This window comes from Hyperoodon ampullatus (assembly GCF_949752795.1).
Source record: "Hyperoodon ampullatus genome assembly, chromosome: 11".
NCBI classification, from domain to species: Eukaryota; Metazoa; Chordata; class Mammalia; order Artiodactyla; family Ziphiidae; genus Hyperoodon; species Hyperoodon ampullatus.
The window spans coordinates 24656743-24669060 of NC_136924.1; the positions used below are offsets into that span (position 1 = coordinate 24656743).

The 12318-nt window shown below is 40.0% G+C and overlaps 1 protein-coding gene across 2 annotated transcripts in view; it reads left to right on the top strand.

The window, feature by feature from the left end:
* Nucleotides 1-2124: 2124 nt before the first annotated feature.
* The window catches only part of ANO4 (anoctamin 4), a gene marked incomplete at both ends in the record, with an annotated part of 224573 nt that continues 214379 nt past the window's right edge, over nt 2125-12318 (top strand). The window contains one exon of one of the 2 annotated variants that reach the window (XM_079714090.1): nt 2125-2194. In XM_079714090.1, coding sequence (XP_079570216.1) covers nt 2140-2194 — 55 coding nt within the window. The remainder of the gene's footprint in view (nt 2195-12318) is intronic. The other variant, XM_079714091.1, reaches the window with a different exon arrangement.

The following is a 12318-nucleotide window of genomic DNA, read 5'->3' on the forward strand; positions in this document are numbered from 1 at the left end:
GGAAACTTTGAACTTTGCGGCTGTTGCCTGGATGGGCGCTGCCCGGGTTTGTCTCCCTTACATGTTTTGTTTATTGTTGTTGTTTGTATTGTTATTGTCTTTTCCTTGGCTGACCAAACCTCATTCTGATTTGAATCATCCTTTCTTAAAATTCCTTAGAACTTACGAATTGGCCCAGGTCACATCCTGCCCCACCCCAACTTTGGGAAAATTTAAAGTAACTCTTCATCCCTCTGACCTGACCTATGATTGCTGATTTATAATTTACCTCTGAGCAGGTTTTTAATTTCCTTCATTTCTGGGTGTGTAGTAGACTTCTCACTGAGGCCTTCCAGTACTGATAACATGTAAATCGATTGTTTTACCCTGCCACTGCTCAGTTTCCTCATCTGTGTAAGGTACCAGATGAATTAGCTAACCGCTAAGGTAACTTCCAATGCTAAATTTCTACCTTCAAGTTTCAAGAGATTTTCCTCGTTTTTTTTTTTTTTTTACTGAAGTATAGTTGATTTACAATATTAGTTTCAGGTGTACAGCACAAGTGATTCAGTGTTTTTAGCTTATACTCTATCAAAAGATATTACAAGATAATGGCTATAATTCCCTGTGCTCTACAATACATTCTTGTTCTTATCTATTTTACACATAGTAGTTTGTATCTCTTAATCCCATACCCCTAACATTCCCCTCCCCACTTCCTTCTCCCAACTGGTAACCCCTCTAAAAAATAATACAAAGGAACGTATAGAGCAAAACAGAAACAGACTCATAGAGATTTTCCTTTTAATGAAAAACTTTTGTGGTTTGGTGAAGCTTAGCTTTCCTTCATCAGATGGCATGATTCCTTAACAAATCCCCCTGGCTGGTTGGCATCAAATAAGGCTAACACCTTTCCTTGGCTTTTTTTTAAAGAACAAATCTGGATTCAGTCCACCATGAGTTTGAATTGCAGCTCCGTACACAGTGCTTCTTTGGAAAAATCATATAACCTTTCATATTTTACTTGAGGCTTCTAAAATGATTTTCTAATTCTCTTTTCCATCAGTAATTTATTAACTGGAATTCTTCTGTAGTGAAGAACTTTGTCTTATCAACTATTTGGCTTAAGTATGGTTAGTAAAGGAAAGGCAGGATAAATGTTTTCTTCTTTCCTTTTATTTATCATTTTCTTAATAATGAATTGGTATTTTATCAACCTCCAGTGGTGATATGAGTGTTTTTATCTTTTGAGCTCAGAATTGTAAAATATAGTTTGTATGTATCAGCAGATGTAATCCGTATCTATATAATCGATATAAGTTAATACAATCAATATTGTTTCTGATGAAATTGACATGAAGTCTGGGATTTGCTTTAAACTACTCTGGCACCTAAAAAGCAAACCGACAGCAAAGGGAGTGGAATAGGTGAATATTGCAAAGTTTTTTTTTTCAGCTTTTTGGGAAGATCTTTATTTAGTGACGCTGGGTGGTAGGTACATCGAGTCCATTGTACTATTCTTTTCACTTTTAGTATGGTTGAAATTTTCCCAGATAAAATAGCTCTAAAAACATACATAATTTTAAGGTTATCAGAGGTGTAAATCTGAGTTCAGTCTTTAACTCTGGCCTATACATGAATACTGTGGAAAAAGATTCTTCAATGTTTATTGAAATGCCAGATATCACAGCAGTTTCTAATCCTCATGCCACTGACAACAGCATGCCAATTATGTGCATATTTTCCAGGACTTTGGAAGAATTTTAGTATTTAACTTTATTGGATCTGTTTATAAAACTCTTGTCACAGTAACTGAGGCTGTCCACTTTTGAATGAAACAATGTTCAGGAAATAATGTAATGTGAAAATCAATTGGTATCACAGTTCTTATATTACTAGCATCCCTTAAGAATTTGAAACAAAGTTACTTAATGCTTTCTGGATTTTATGCCAGAAAATAATTTGGCGTTTTAGCCATTCTGCACTGACTTCTTCAATATAATGGTGCTATTTCTTATTCCAGGTTTAAGTTTATCTATTCATGGGGCTGAAAAGTGTTTGCAAATCCACCAACGGCGAAGTGTGGCGAGCCACCCAGGGTCACGTCGCCTGCCCGTGGTCAGGCATTCCTCACTCCCACCAGGCAGAAGGTCAATAAAAATGGAGGCAAGGTCTTCTGGAATCACTAATGGGAAAACCAAAGTCTTCCACCCAGGTAATGCATGGGGAAGGGTCAACAGGGACCTGTGTTAGCAGCAGGCTGACACAGCCTGCATTATGTTTTTATTGTCTAACTCTTCCATGCTTCCAGTTAAGCTTTTTTTTTTTAACATCTTTATTGGAGTATAATTGCTTTACAATGTTGTGTTAGTTTCTGCTTTATAACAAAGTGAATCAGTTGTACATATACATATGTTCCCATATCTCTTCCCTCTTGCGTCTCCCTCCCTCCCACCCTCCCTATCCCACCCCTCTAGGTGGTCACAAACCACCGAGCTGATCTCCCTGTGCTATGCGGCTGCTTCCCACTACCAAACATAAAACAGAAAGCTTGCTTTTTAAAAAGAGTCTTGTTTTTTTTTCTCTCTCTCTCTCTTCACTTCAGTCAGTGGTAAATGTCACCAAGACCAATAGGAGGAAAGAGAGCTTGATGTGTCAGAAAAGGTTAAGGCAACATTCCACTTACAGTGGGAGAATCTAAATGAAAAATTTCAGTGAATAAACTTGCTCAGTTCAAAAAAGCTTATTGTATAATAAAATAATACAGAGATTTGGCCAGTTTCTTGAAAATTTGCTCTAAGACAGCTTGGGGAAAAAGTCAAGCTGAAAATGTCCACTTTGAAGCCTCAGTTATGTGGCTTGACTTGCCTGTATTTCCTCCTCAGGTGAAGGGAGGAGACTAAAGTCATATGAAGTTTCAAGGCTCTGAGAAGCATCTGTAATCTCTTAAAATGTTAAAATGAGTGTATATCAAAGTTGGTAATTACAACTAAAAGTATTTGGGTGAGAGGCTCATTTAAGTATTCATTCGTTCATTCATTCAACAAAGATATTGAGTGCATACTATTTGCCAGGCATTGTTTTGGGTGCTGAGGAAAAACAAGTGAACACTGTCTTTCTGACTCACAAAAACATCAAATTGTGAGGAAATTCTGAAGTCACTTAGTATAAGTCTCACCCAATCCTGATTTCTCTGTGTAATGTCCTTGCAGGTGGCCACCCAACCTCAACTAAAGTCAAGTTTCCTTCTCTAGCCATGTCATCTTCTTTCTCTCAGCTGATAACCCTGTTTCCTAACCTCATGGAGAAACCCACAAGCCACTGGGCCTGAATGACTGCAGTTCCCTTACCCTGCATCTCCACGTATATCTCTGTTTACTCCCATCCTTCACCCTTTTCCTGTGGTTTTCACAAGATGAGGGTCTTCCCACTGTCCTTGACCAAGCTTTCGCCTGTATCCTTCACCAGTGGCCTTGGCCACCCTTTTCCTCTCTTGGACCTTGCCCTTTCCCCTCATCCTGTGAAGAAGGCTAAAGCTTCTCTCGTTCTCATCATCTTCACTGGACACTGCATCCTTTTCTCTTCTCCGCCACTTCTCCCCTCCCTTCGGAGCCAGACTTCTGCAAGAGTAATCTGCTTGGCTGGGCTCTACTCTCTGCCTTTCCAGCCACTCTTCAACCCAACACCGTTGGATTTCTGCCTCCTCCTCTCCATCATGGCAGTTCTTGAGGCCCTTAGTGACCCCCTTTTACCATAATGTGGTGAGTAACAGACTCTTCTGATGCACCCGACCAGAATGGACCATGACTTCTTCCCAAAGCACTTCTCTGACTTCCATGATGGCCTTCTTTCTTGGTTCTCATCTCACGTCTCTCACAGGTAACTCTTGACAGTTTCCCAACCTCCAGCATCTCTCTCATCCTCTTGCCTCCTGTCATAGTGTATCCTTTACACCAAAGGCAGAATGATTCATTTCCACCCCTGATCATGCCATTCATCTTGCTTGTCCTACTCATTCTAGGGCAAAGGCCAAACCTCTTAGCATGTTAAAAACAAATGCCCATCATGATCTAGCCCCTAGTGCTTCTCATCCGTTTTTTGCCCCCTTCTGCCTTAAACTTTATACTCTAATGTATTAGCTGGGGTTCAACCAGAAAAGCAGGGCCAGTAGAAGATTTATACTAGAGATTTATTAAAAAGAATTGACGTACATGATTGTGAGGGCTGTCTAGGCCGGTCTGAAATCCATAGGGCAGGCTGTTAGGAAGCGCAGGCTGGTACTCTTGGGCACAGTGGAGGTCACTGTCTACAGGTGGAATTTCTTCTTCAGGACAACCTTAGCTCTGGTTTTAAGACCTTTCGGCTGATTGAATCAGCACCCCAACCCTCTTGTCTAGGATAATCTCCCTTATTTAAAGTAACCGATTATGGACTTGTAAAATGCCTTCACAGCAGCATCCGGATTAGTGTTCACCGAGTAACTGGGGACTCTAGTCCAGCCAAGTTGGCACATCAACTAGACCATGACGTCTGATCAGACTGACTTGCTTTCAGCTCTCCAGACACGTGATGCTATGTCATATCTCTCAACCTTTGCTCATGCTGCTCGCTCTAGGATACCCTGGTTTTGCTCCATAATCTTTTAATATTTTGAAATCGTCTGTCTCTCCACCATAAGGTCTTTAAAGGCATGGATTCTGGGATATTTATCTTGTACCTCCATTAAATAATCTGTAGGGTAGGACTGAACTGACCCTTCATTAGCTGTTTTTCAGACTATTATTATAGAGTTCCTTAAACTTTTTTCTAGGTTTATTACGGTATAATTGACAAATTACAATCGCATTCTAATTGCTCTACCTGCCTTTCAGCATGTATTTATTGAGGGCCAATTTGGTTGCCAAGCATTCTTCAAGTACTTGGAATACATCAGTGAATGAAACAAAGATCCCTGCCCCTGGAGACTTAACATATTATATGGGGGAGATAGGTAATGTATAAACATAATAAATAGTGTTTAGGAAGAAGATAACTATTATGGATAAAAGAAAAAGTAGGGGAAATCAGGTGGTAGGGTTGCATGTTGCAATTTTAAATAAGGTGGTCAGCATGTAGGCCACATTGTGGAGAAGATGTGTGATCAAGGGCTAGAAGGAGCTGAGAGGGCCGCTGAGGTGGGCAAGTTCATCCCAGAAGAGGGATAGCCAGTTGACAGGCCCCACGATAGGAATGAGTCTGGCAGTTTGAGGAAAAGCACGGAGACCCCTGAGCTTGGAGTGAGAAGGAAACATCAGCTCAGTGAGATCAGAGGGACCAGATGGGGCAGGGCCTTGCAGGCCATGTAAGGACTTTGAGCCCTATATGAAATGGGAGCTTTTAAGGGGTTTTGAGCAGAAGAATCCCATGATCTGACTTATTTTTTAACAGGATCACTTTAGCTATTATTTGAGGATAGACTATAGGGGTAGAGGGTGAAAGGAGGAAGGTCAGATAGGAGGCCACCATAATAATCAAGTCGAGACACGATGGTAGCTCTTACTAGGGGTAGAAAAAGGCACATGAAAAGTGTTAAACATCACTAATTATTAGAGAAATGCAAATCAAAACTACAATGAGGTGTCACCTCACACCAGTCAGAATGGCCTTCATCAAAAACTCTGCAAACAATAAATGCTGGAGAGGGTGTGGAGAAAAGGGAACCCTCTTTCACTGTTGGTGGGAAAGTAAATTGATACAGCCACTATGGAAAACAGTATGAAGTTTCCTTAAAAAACTAAAAATAGAACTACTATATAACCTAGTAATTCTACTACTGGGCATGTACCCAGAGAAGACCATAATTCAAAAAGGCACATGCACGCAAGCACTATTTACAGTAGCCAGGACATGGAAGCAACCTAAATGTCCATCGACAGATGAATGAATAAAGAAGATGTGGTACATATATATATATATATAATGGAATATTACTTAGCCATAAAAAGGAACAAAACTGGGTCATTTGTAGAGATGTGGATGGACCTAGAGACTATCATACAGAGTGAAGTAAGTCAGAAAGAGGAAAAAAAACATTATATATTAACACATATATGTGGAATCTTAAAAAATGGTATAGATGATCTTATCTGCAAAGCAGAAATAGAGACACAGACATAGAGAACAAACATGGATACCAAGGGGGGAGTGGGATGAATTGGGAGACGGGGATCGACATATATACAATAATGATATTATGTATAAAATAGATAACTAAGGAGAACCTATTGTAAAGCACAGGGAACTCTACTCAGTGCTCTGTGGTGACCTAAATGGGAAGGAACTCCAAAAAAGAGGGGATATAAGTATACGTATAGCTGATTCACTTTGCTGCACAGTAAAAGCTAACACAACATTGTAAAGCAACTATACTCCAATAAAAATTTAAAAATAAAATAAAGTTGGGCCACAGAGTTTCAATGGATTAGATGTGGGATAAGAGAGAAAGGAGAGCTAAGTATGACTATATGGTTTTTGACTTGAGTAAATGGGTTTGGTATCAACTGAGATGGAGAAGGCTGAAGGCAAAGCGGACTTAGTAGATTTGAGGGCAGAAGTGGGGTCAAGATCGGAAGTCTGTGGGCAACTAGAGAGATCACGTGGGTGGTGGGATAAACATATTTGGAGTTTGAGAGATTGATCTGGGAAGGAGATATAAAATCGACTGTTGTTGACAAGTAAATGACAAGTAAATCATCTTTAAAGCCATGAAAGGGAAAGAGATGACCAGATGGAGAAGGGGGAGAGGATTAAGGGCTAAAATCTGGCACACCCCAATAGTAAAGGTCAGAACATGAACCACCAGCAAAGAAGGCCGAGAAGGAATGGCCAGCAAGGCTGGAGAGAAATTACATGTCTTGGAAGTTCAGTAAAGAAAGTTTATCACAAAGAGAGGAGTGATTATCTAGGTTAAATGCTGCTGAAAGTCAAGTAAGATGAGAAATAAGAATTGGCCGTTGATTTTAGTAAAGTGGAGATTTTGAGAAGAACAGCTTTGGTGAAGTGGGGATGAAACTCTGATTAAAGTGTGTCTCAGACAGAATGGAAGCATATGAATTGGATACTGAGAATACAGACAACTTTTTTTTTTTTTTGCGGTATGCGGGCCTCTCACTGTTGTGGCCTCTCCCGTTGCGGAGCACAGGCTCCGGACGCGCAGGCTCAACGGCCATGGCTCATGGGCCCAGCCGTTCCGCGGCATGTGGGATCTTCCCGGACCGGGGCACGAACTCGCATGCCCTGAATCGGCAGGCGGACTCTCAACCACTGCGCCACCAGGGAAGCCCTAGACAACTTCTTAAAAATAGTTTTGCTGTGAAGGGTAGCGAAGAAATAGAGCAGCCGCTGGGGGAGAAGCGAGGTCAAGAGAGTTTCTTTGCAAAATAGCAAATCTCCAGCAGATAACTGGCGCTGGGGAGGGGGAAGAATTCACGATGTGAGGATCGGTGAGAGAAATGAGAGCCATGTGCACGATAGAATCGTGAACAGTTTATCTGTGATAACAGATGGGAAGGGAGAGTGTGTAGACGTTGGCAATGTGAGGAGGGTCTGAGTTCTTTTGCCACTGTTTCAGTTTTATCTGTAACGTGGTAAGGAAGGTCATAACTGAGAACGAGAGGGAGTAAGATTGATTGAGAGGATGGTAGGATGGTGTCAACGGTGGAATATGGTTGCCAGCCCACATTAAATGCCTATTGGAGGTTCATGGTCATGAAATTAAACTAGGACTAGTTGCCATGGTTGTGTGTTTCTCTTTAACCTTGTGTAGCTACGTGAATGAAAACAAAGAATATATCAATATAGAGAGTTATATTTAGTCAGGGTTTTGATTTTGCCAAGGAATTAGGAAAAGAGAGAGAGGGAATCAAGGGTGCACTAGAGAGAATGATGATTAACAGTCGATCATGTGTTTTAAGGGGAGTGAAGACATCGGAGCGGGCAGTGAGTTTCAGTGGAAAGTTGATAGGATCACTTGGTTGGAGGTCCAAGAGGCGATTAAAGGGTACTGAGGCTAGGACAGGGGAAGAAGAGCTGAAAAGATAAGAGGTGGTAGTGAAAGAGTAGAATGCAGGGCACTGATACTAAGAAGGACATTGCTGTTATTAGTAATGATGGGGTTGAGGCTAGGGTATGAAGTTAGTGTAATATGATGGAGGGCAAGATCAGTGGAGGAAAGTATTCTCAGAATGAGAGGCCAGGGTTTGGGAAGGATCATCTACGTAGATACTGAAATTGAATTGAATAGTTTTGGGAGAGTGACAATAAGCCAGGAGGTAACCTCATCAGGAAATGAGGGAGCATGATCTGGAAGGCAGCAGGTGGGTGCAGTGATGACGGAGAGAAGGTGATATAATAAAACAACCTGAGATTCAAGGCTGGGAGAGTTTAGGGAAGGGGGAAGAACAGTGGTCTGAAGGTGGCATGAGGACTCAAGGAAGACATGCCCCCTCCTCCTCCAGGTCCTTTGGTGTGGGACAAAAATAGTAGCATAGGAACGAGCCAGGGGGAAGCTGTGACCTCTGGGAAGAGCCAGGCTTTCATGAAAGCAAGGAGATGAAGGGACCAATCTGAGAAAAGGCTGATGGGAAGAGAATTCTGGAAGGCCCAGTGAGCCTAGTGTTTGAAACCTCTACCGTTTCACCTCTGCCTATTTTTCCTGGCATCTTTTATACTGTGTAACCTGCCTTGTTCTACTTTATCCACAGCTCTGCACTGTTTCTCAAGTAGGCTTTTACGCTTCCATTTCTCTGCTATTATTCAAGTTCCTCGCTCTTTTTGGAATGCCCCGACCTCAATGCATCTCTCTCAAGCCCTTCTCATTCCTCAAAGTGTATCCCAAGTCCCCCCTCCTCCCAAAAGCCTTTCTGATCCAACTGGTCAGAACTTGGAAGCCTTATCAAAGGCTGATTATTTGCTGTTTGTCGAAATCTATTGCACTCACTGGGTATAGGTTTGCATTCTGAAGTTATGCAGGGTAAATCTGTTCTTCTTTCAGTGCTGATCTTTTAGTTGTTCAGAAACTCACCTTGAGCTATTTGCCAACTGAAACATTTTCTAGTTCCTTCAATGCTTCCTTCAACAGCATGGTTTTCACCTTCTTTACCATTCCACCCACTTCACTCTTAGAAAAAGTCTTATTTCATTACTGCATCTTTGGAAATACAGTGCCCAGAATTGTACAGAATATTCTGTTTGTGTTTGACCCAGGCAGAGAAGAGTCAGTCTTTGACATCCTCTACTGATATTAATGTAATAAACATTTGAAGAAATGTTAAGATATTTCCTAATGGTGTGATGTCAGCATATCTTGTCACTGCCCTTACCTTAAAACACACATCACTACATTTATCTATCATAATTTTATCATCGATTCTTGAACCCTGCTTGCATTGGCTATTGGTTGAAAATATAAATAAAACCAATTCTTTAGCACATAATTATCGTTAAGAAAAATCATATTAAACAAATTATGATTAGAAACCTGGTTTTGAAAATATATGTATTTAAAACTCACGTTATTAAGATAGATGTGACTTCAATCCCATCCTTTTATTTTTAGTGTACTTTTACTAATGCATCATAGTTCTCTGTTGGGAGATGATAGAAGAGCTCTCAAACCGAGTTTCTTATTTGCAGTGCATCATAGATCTTAGAAGCAGCATGTGCATTTTAGTCATAGTGAGGCCTATTAAATCATCCATCTACTTTTTACAAAGTTAATAATCTCGATTCTCAAAGCACTTTCTAAAAGCCCACTCAGACTGGTTGATAAGTATGAAAAGAAAGAACAAGAAAATCTTGTAGATCTTCTGTGCCATCAACCCTGAACAATTTCAGTTCATTTATTCCCCTTTGAGTTTACAAACATTTCTGAGTGCCTACTATGTCCTAACAAATACTTATTTGGAGGGTACTTCATTGGGGCTGGAATGGTGTAGAACTCTATTGGAGCTCACAGTCATGTCCAGAAAGACCATCAATCAGGGCTCTTTGGTTATAAATAACTGAAACCAATTATTTAATCCAAGCAAAGAAGGAATGTAAATTTGAAGGATATGGATGGAAAGGCTGGAGAACTGGCCTTGGAAAAGGAACAGACACCAAGAAAAGGACTATTTGACTTTCTGGAATAAATGAACCCTTACCATTTTTCTTTGTTTTTGCATCATTTGGCTCAGTTTTTGAAGACCTGGAAGAGATTCTATCAGCCATGTGCCTTTCCCTTGGTTGGGCAGAGAATGATGAGAGATAAAAGGATAGGACAGAGGAGGCCTCCCTCTTCAGCTTTTATAATAGGAGGATAGGACCCCTTGATTTCTCCTCCCACCCAGGCTGCACACAGTAAGGGAAAGACATTTCCCCAAAAGGGAATAGAGGTGATGTTAGAAAAGGGAAATGTATGTGGAAGAATATCCACTACAGGGACCTGTACTTAACCCGCTATAATAGAATTCATTGTATTAAGGGCTAGAATAGAGATATAAATAAAATTATGGAAACATTATTACTAGGGAAAAGATATAAGAAGGATTCTACAGATTGGACTTTGAAGGTCAGCTAAGAAATCAACAGGAAGATGGAGGGATGGCCATTCAGATATAGGAAAGAGCGTAATAATAGTGCATTATAGTGGTGATCAGTGCAAGCTTCGTTGTTAGTTGTTTTAAACCCACATATGTTCCCTAATAGCTATGCAGACTTGGGCAAATGACTTAATTTCTCTGAATCTTTTTCCTCATCAGTAAAATGAGAATATTAATACCTATCTCACAGTGTTAGGATTGCCAGATGAAACACAGGACTCACAGTTAAATTTCAGATAAACAACAAATACCTTTTGGTGTAAGAATGTCCCATGAATTGCATGAGGCAGACTTATGATAAAATATTATTAGTTTATTTGAAATTCAAATTACCTGGGTACCCTATATTTTTATGTGTTATATCTGGCAACCCTATGTGGCATTGTTATGCCAGATAAATTCATTCATGTAAAATGCTCTATATGATCCTTGCACAGTAAGGTGACAGGATCAAAGGATCATTTTTGTTGTCACCATCATCATAGACAAAATTCACAAGCCTGAAAGTACTTATGACCCAGAATCATTTCTCACTCGGTCCTTGAAGCATAGAGCAGTTTCCCAGTTAACTTGAGCCAGGTTAACAATTAAGACGGTTTCCCTTTATGCTACACTGACGCAGGAGCTGTTCACCTTCATCTTGTATTTGTATGGTTTCTCTTTCCTTCTGATTGTTTCAGATGTTTATCTTGTGTATTGATTTCATTTTGACCTTATCTTTTAGCCGCTCATAATTAATGAATATTATTCCACTTTATAGGCCAATAATAAAAGTATTAAATGGCACCAGGCTTGGAACTGTCTTTTAAGGGTCAAGAACAGAGTCAACTGAAGCACTGATTGCGAATTTTTGAATTTGAAAGTGTAAAGCTTAGTGAGTATGGGTCACATTATCCCAGTTTAATGACTGTGCCACACAAAATAGAATTAGAAACTTTGTGAAATCTAAAATATTTCTTCTATTGCTTTTCCTTTATATGATAGGCCCATCGTACAGTCCTAGAGAAATGCCATTAGTCACAGAATTTGTCCTTTATTCTCTTCTAGAGTTGGTAAAGTGATGTTTTGCTGATATATTTCATTAGTTTCCCAAGTAATTTCTAACACAATTCCTTTTATCTCCCTTTAAAAGCCTAAGCAGCCCTTTCCCCTTTTATGCATGATTATTTTTCCCTTATATAGGTATGCATTTAAATGCTGGGACAAGTTGATTTCACAGGAGAGAAACTCTAGGATTTTGTTGTTTCCAGTCAGCTAGAACAACATGTATACATGTCGTCTGTATACTGTCGTCTTATGCTATCTGTATACAGACGGTACTAAATGTTTGACAATAATAAAATTACAGCCCCCCTTAAGTACTCTACCATATTCCCAACCTCAAAAACTGTTAAGCTATTTGCATTCATTATTTTATTTAATTCCATAATATCCTCATGCTGTCAGCCTTATTTTATGGTTGGGGAAACTAAGGCACAGAGAAGGTTTAAGTAACTTGCCCCAAAACACACAACCATTAAGTGGCGGAGGCAGGATTCCAACTCCGGTGGTTTGATTCTCTCATTACCTTCTTCAAACAACTTGGTAGCAATATTTCTGGCAAGTTTGTATACCAAAGCTTTGGAAAATTTAAAGCCCTATAATAGTTCAACCCATAGCATAAGAAGACTGTATTGAGGAAGGGACCAGTTAGATTCCACTGAAAACACATAGTCACTTT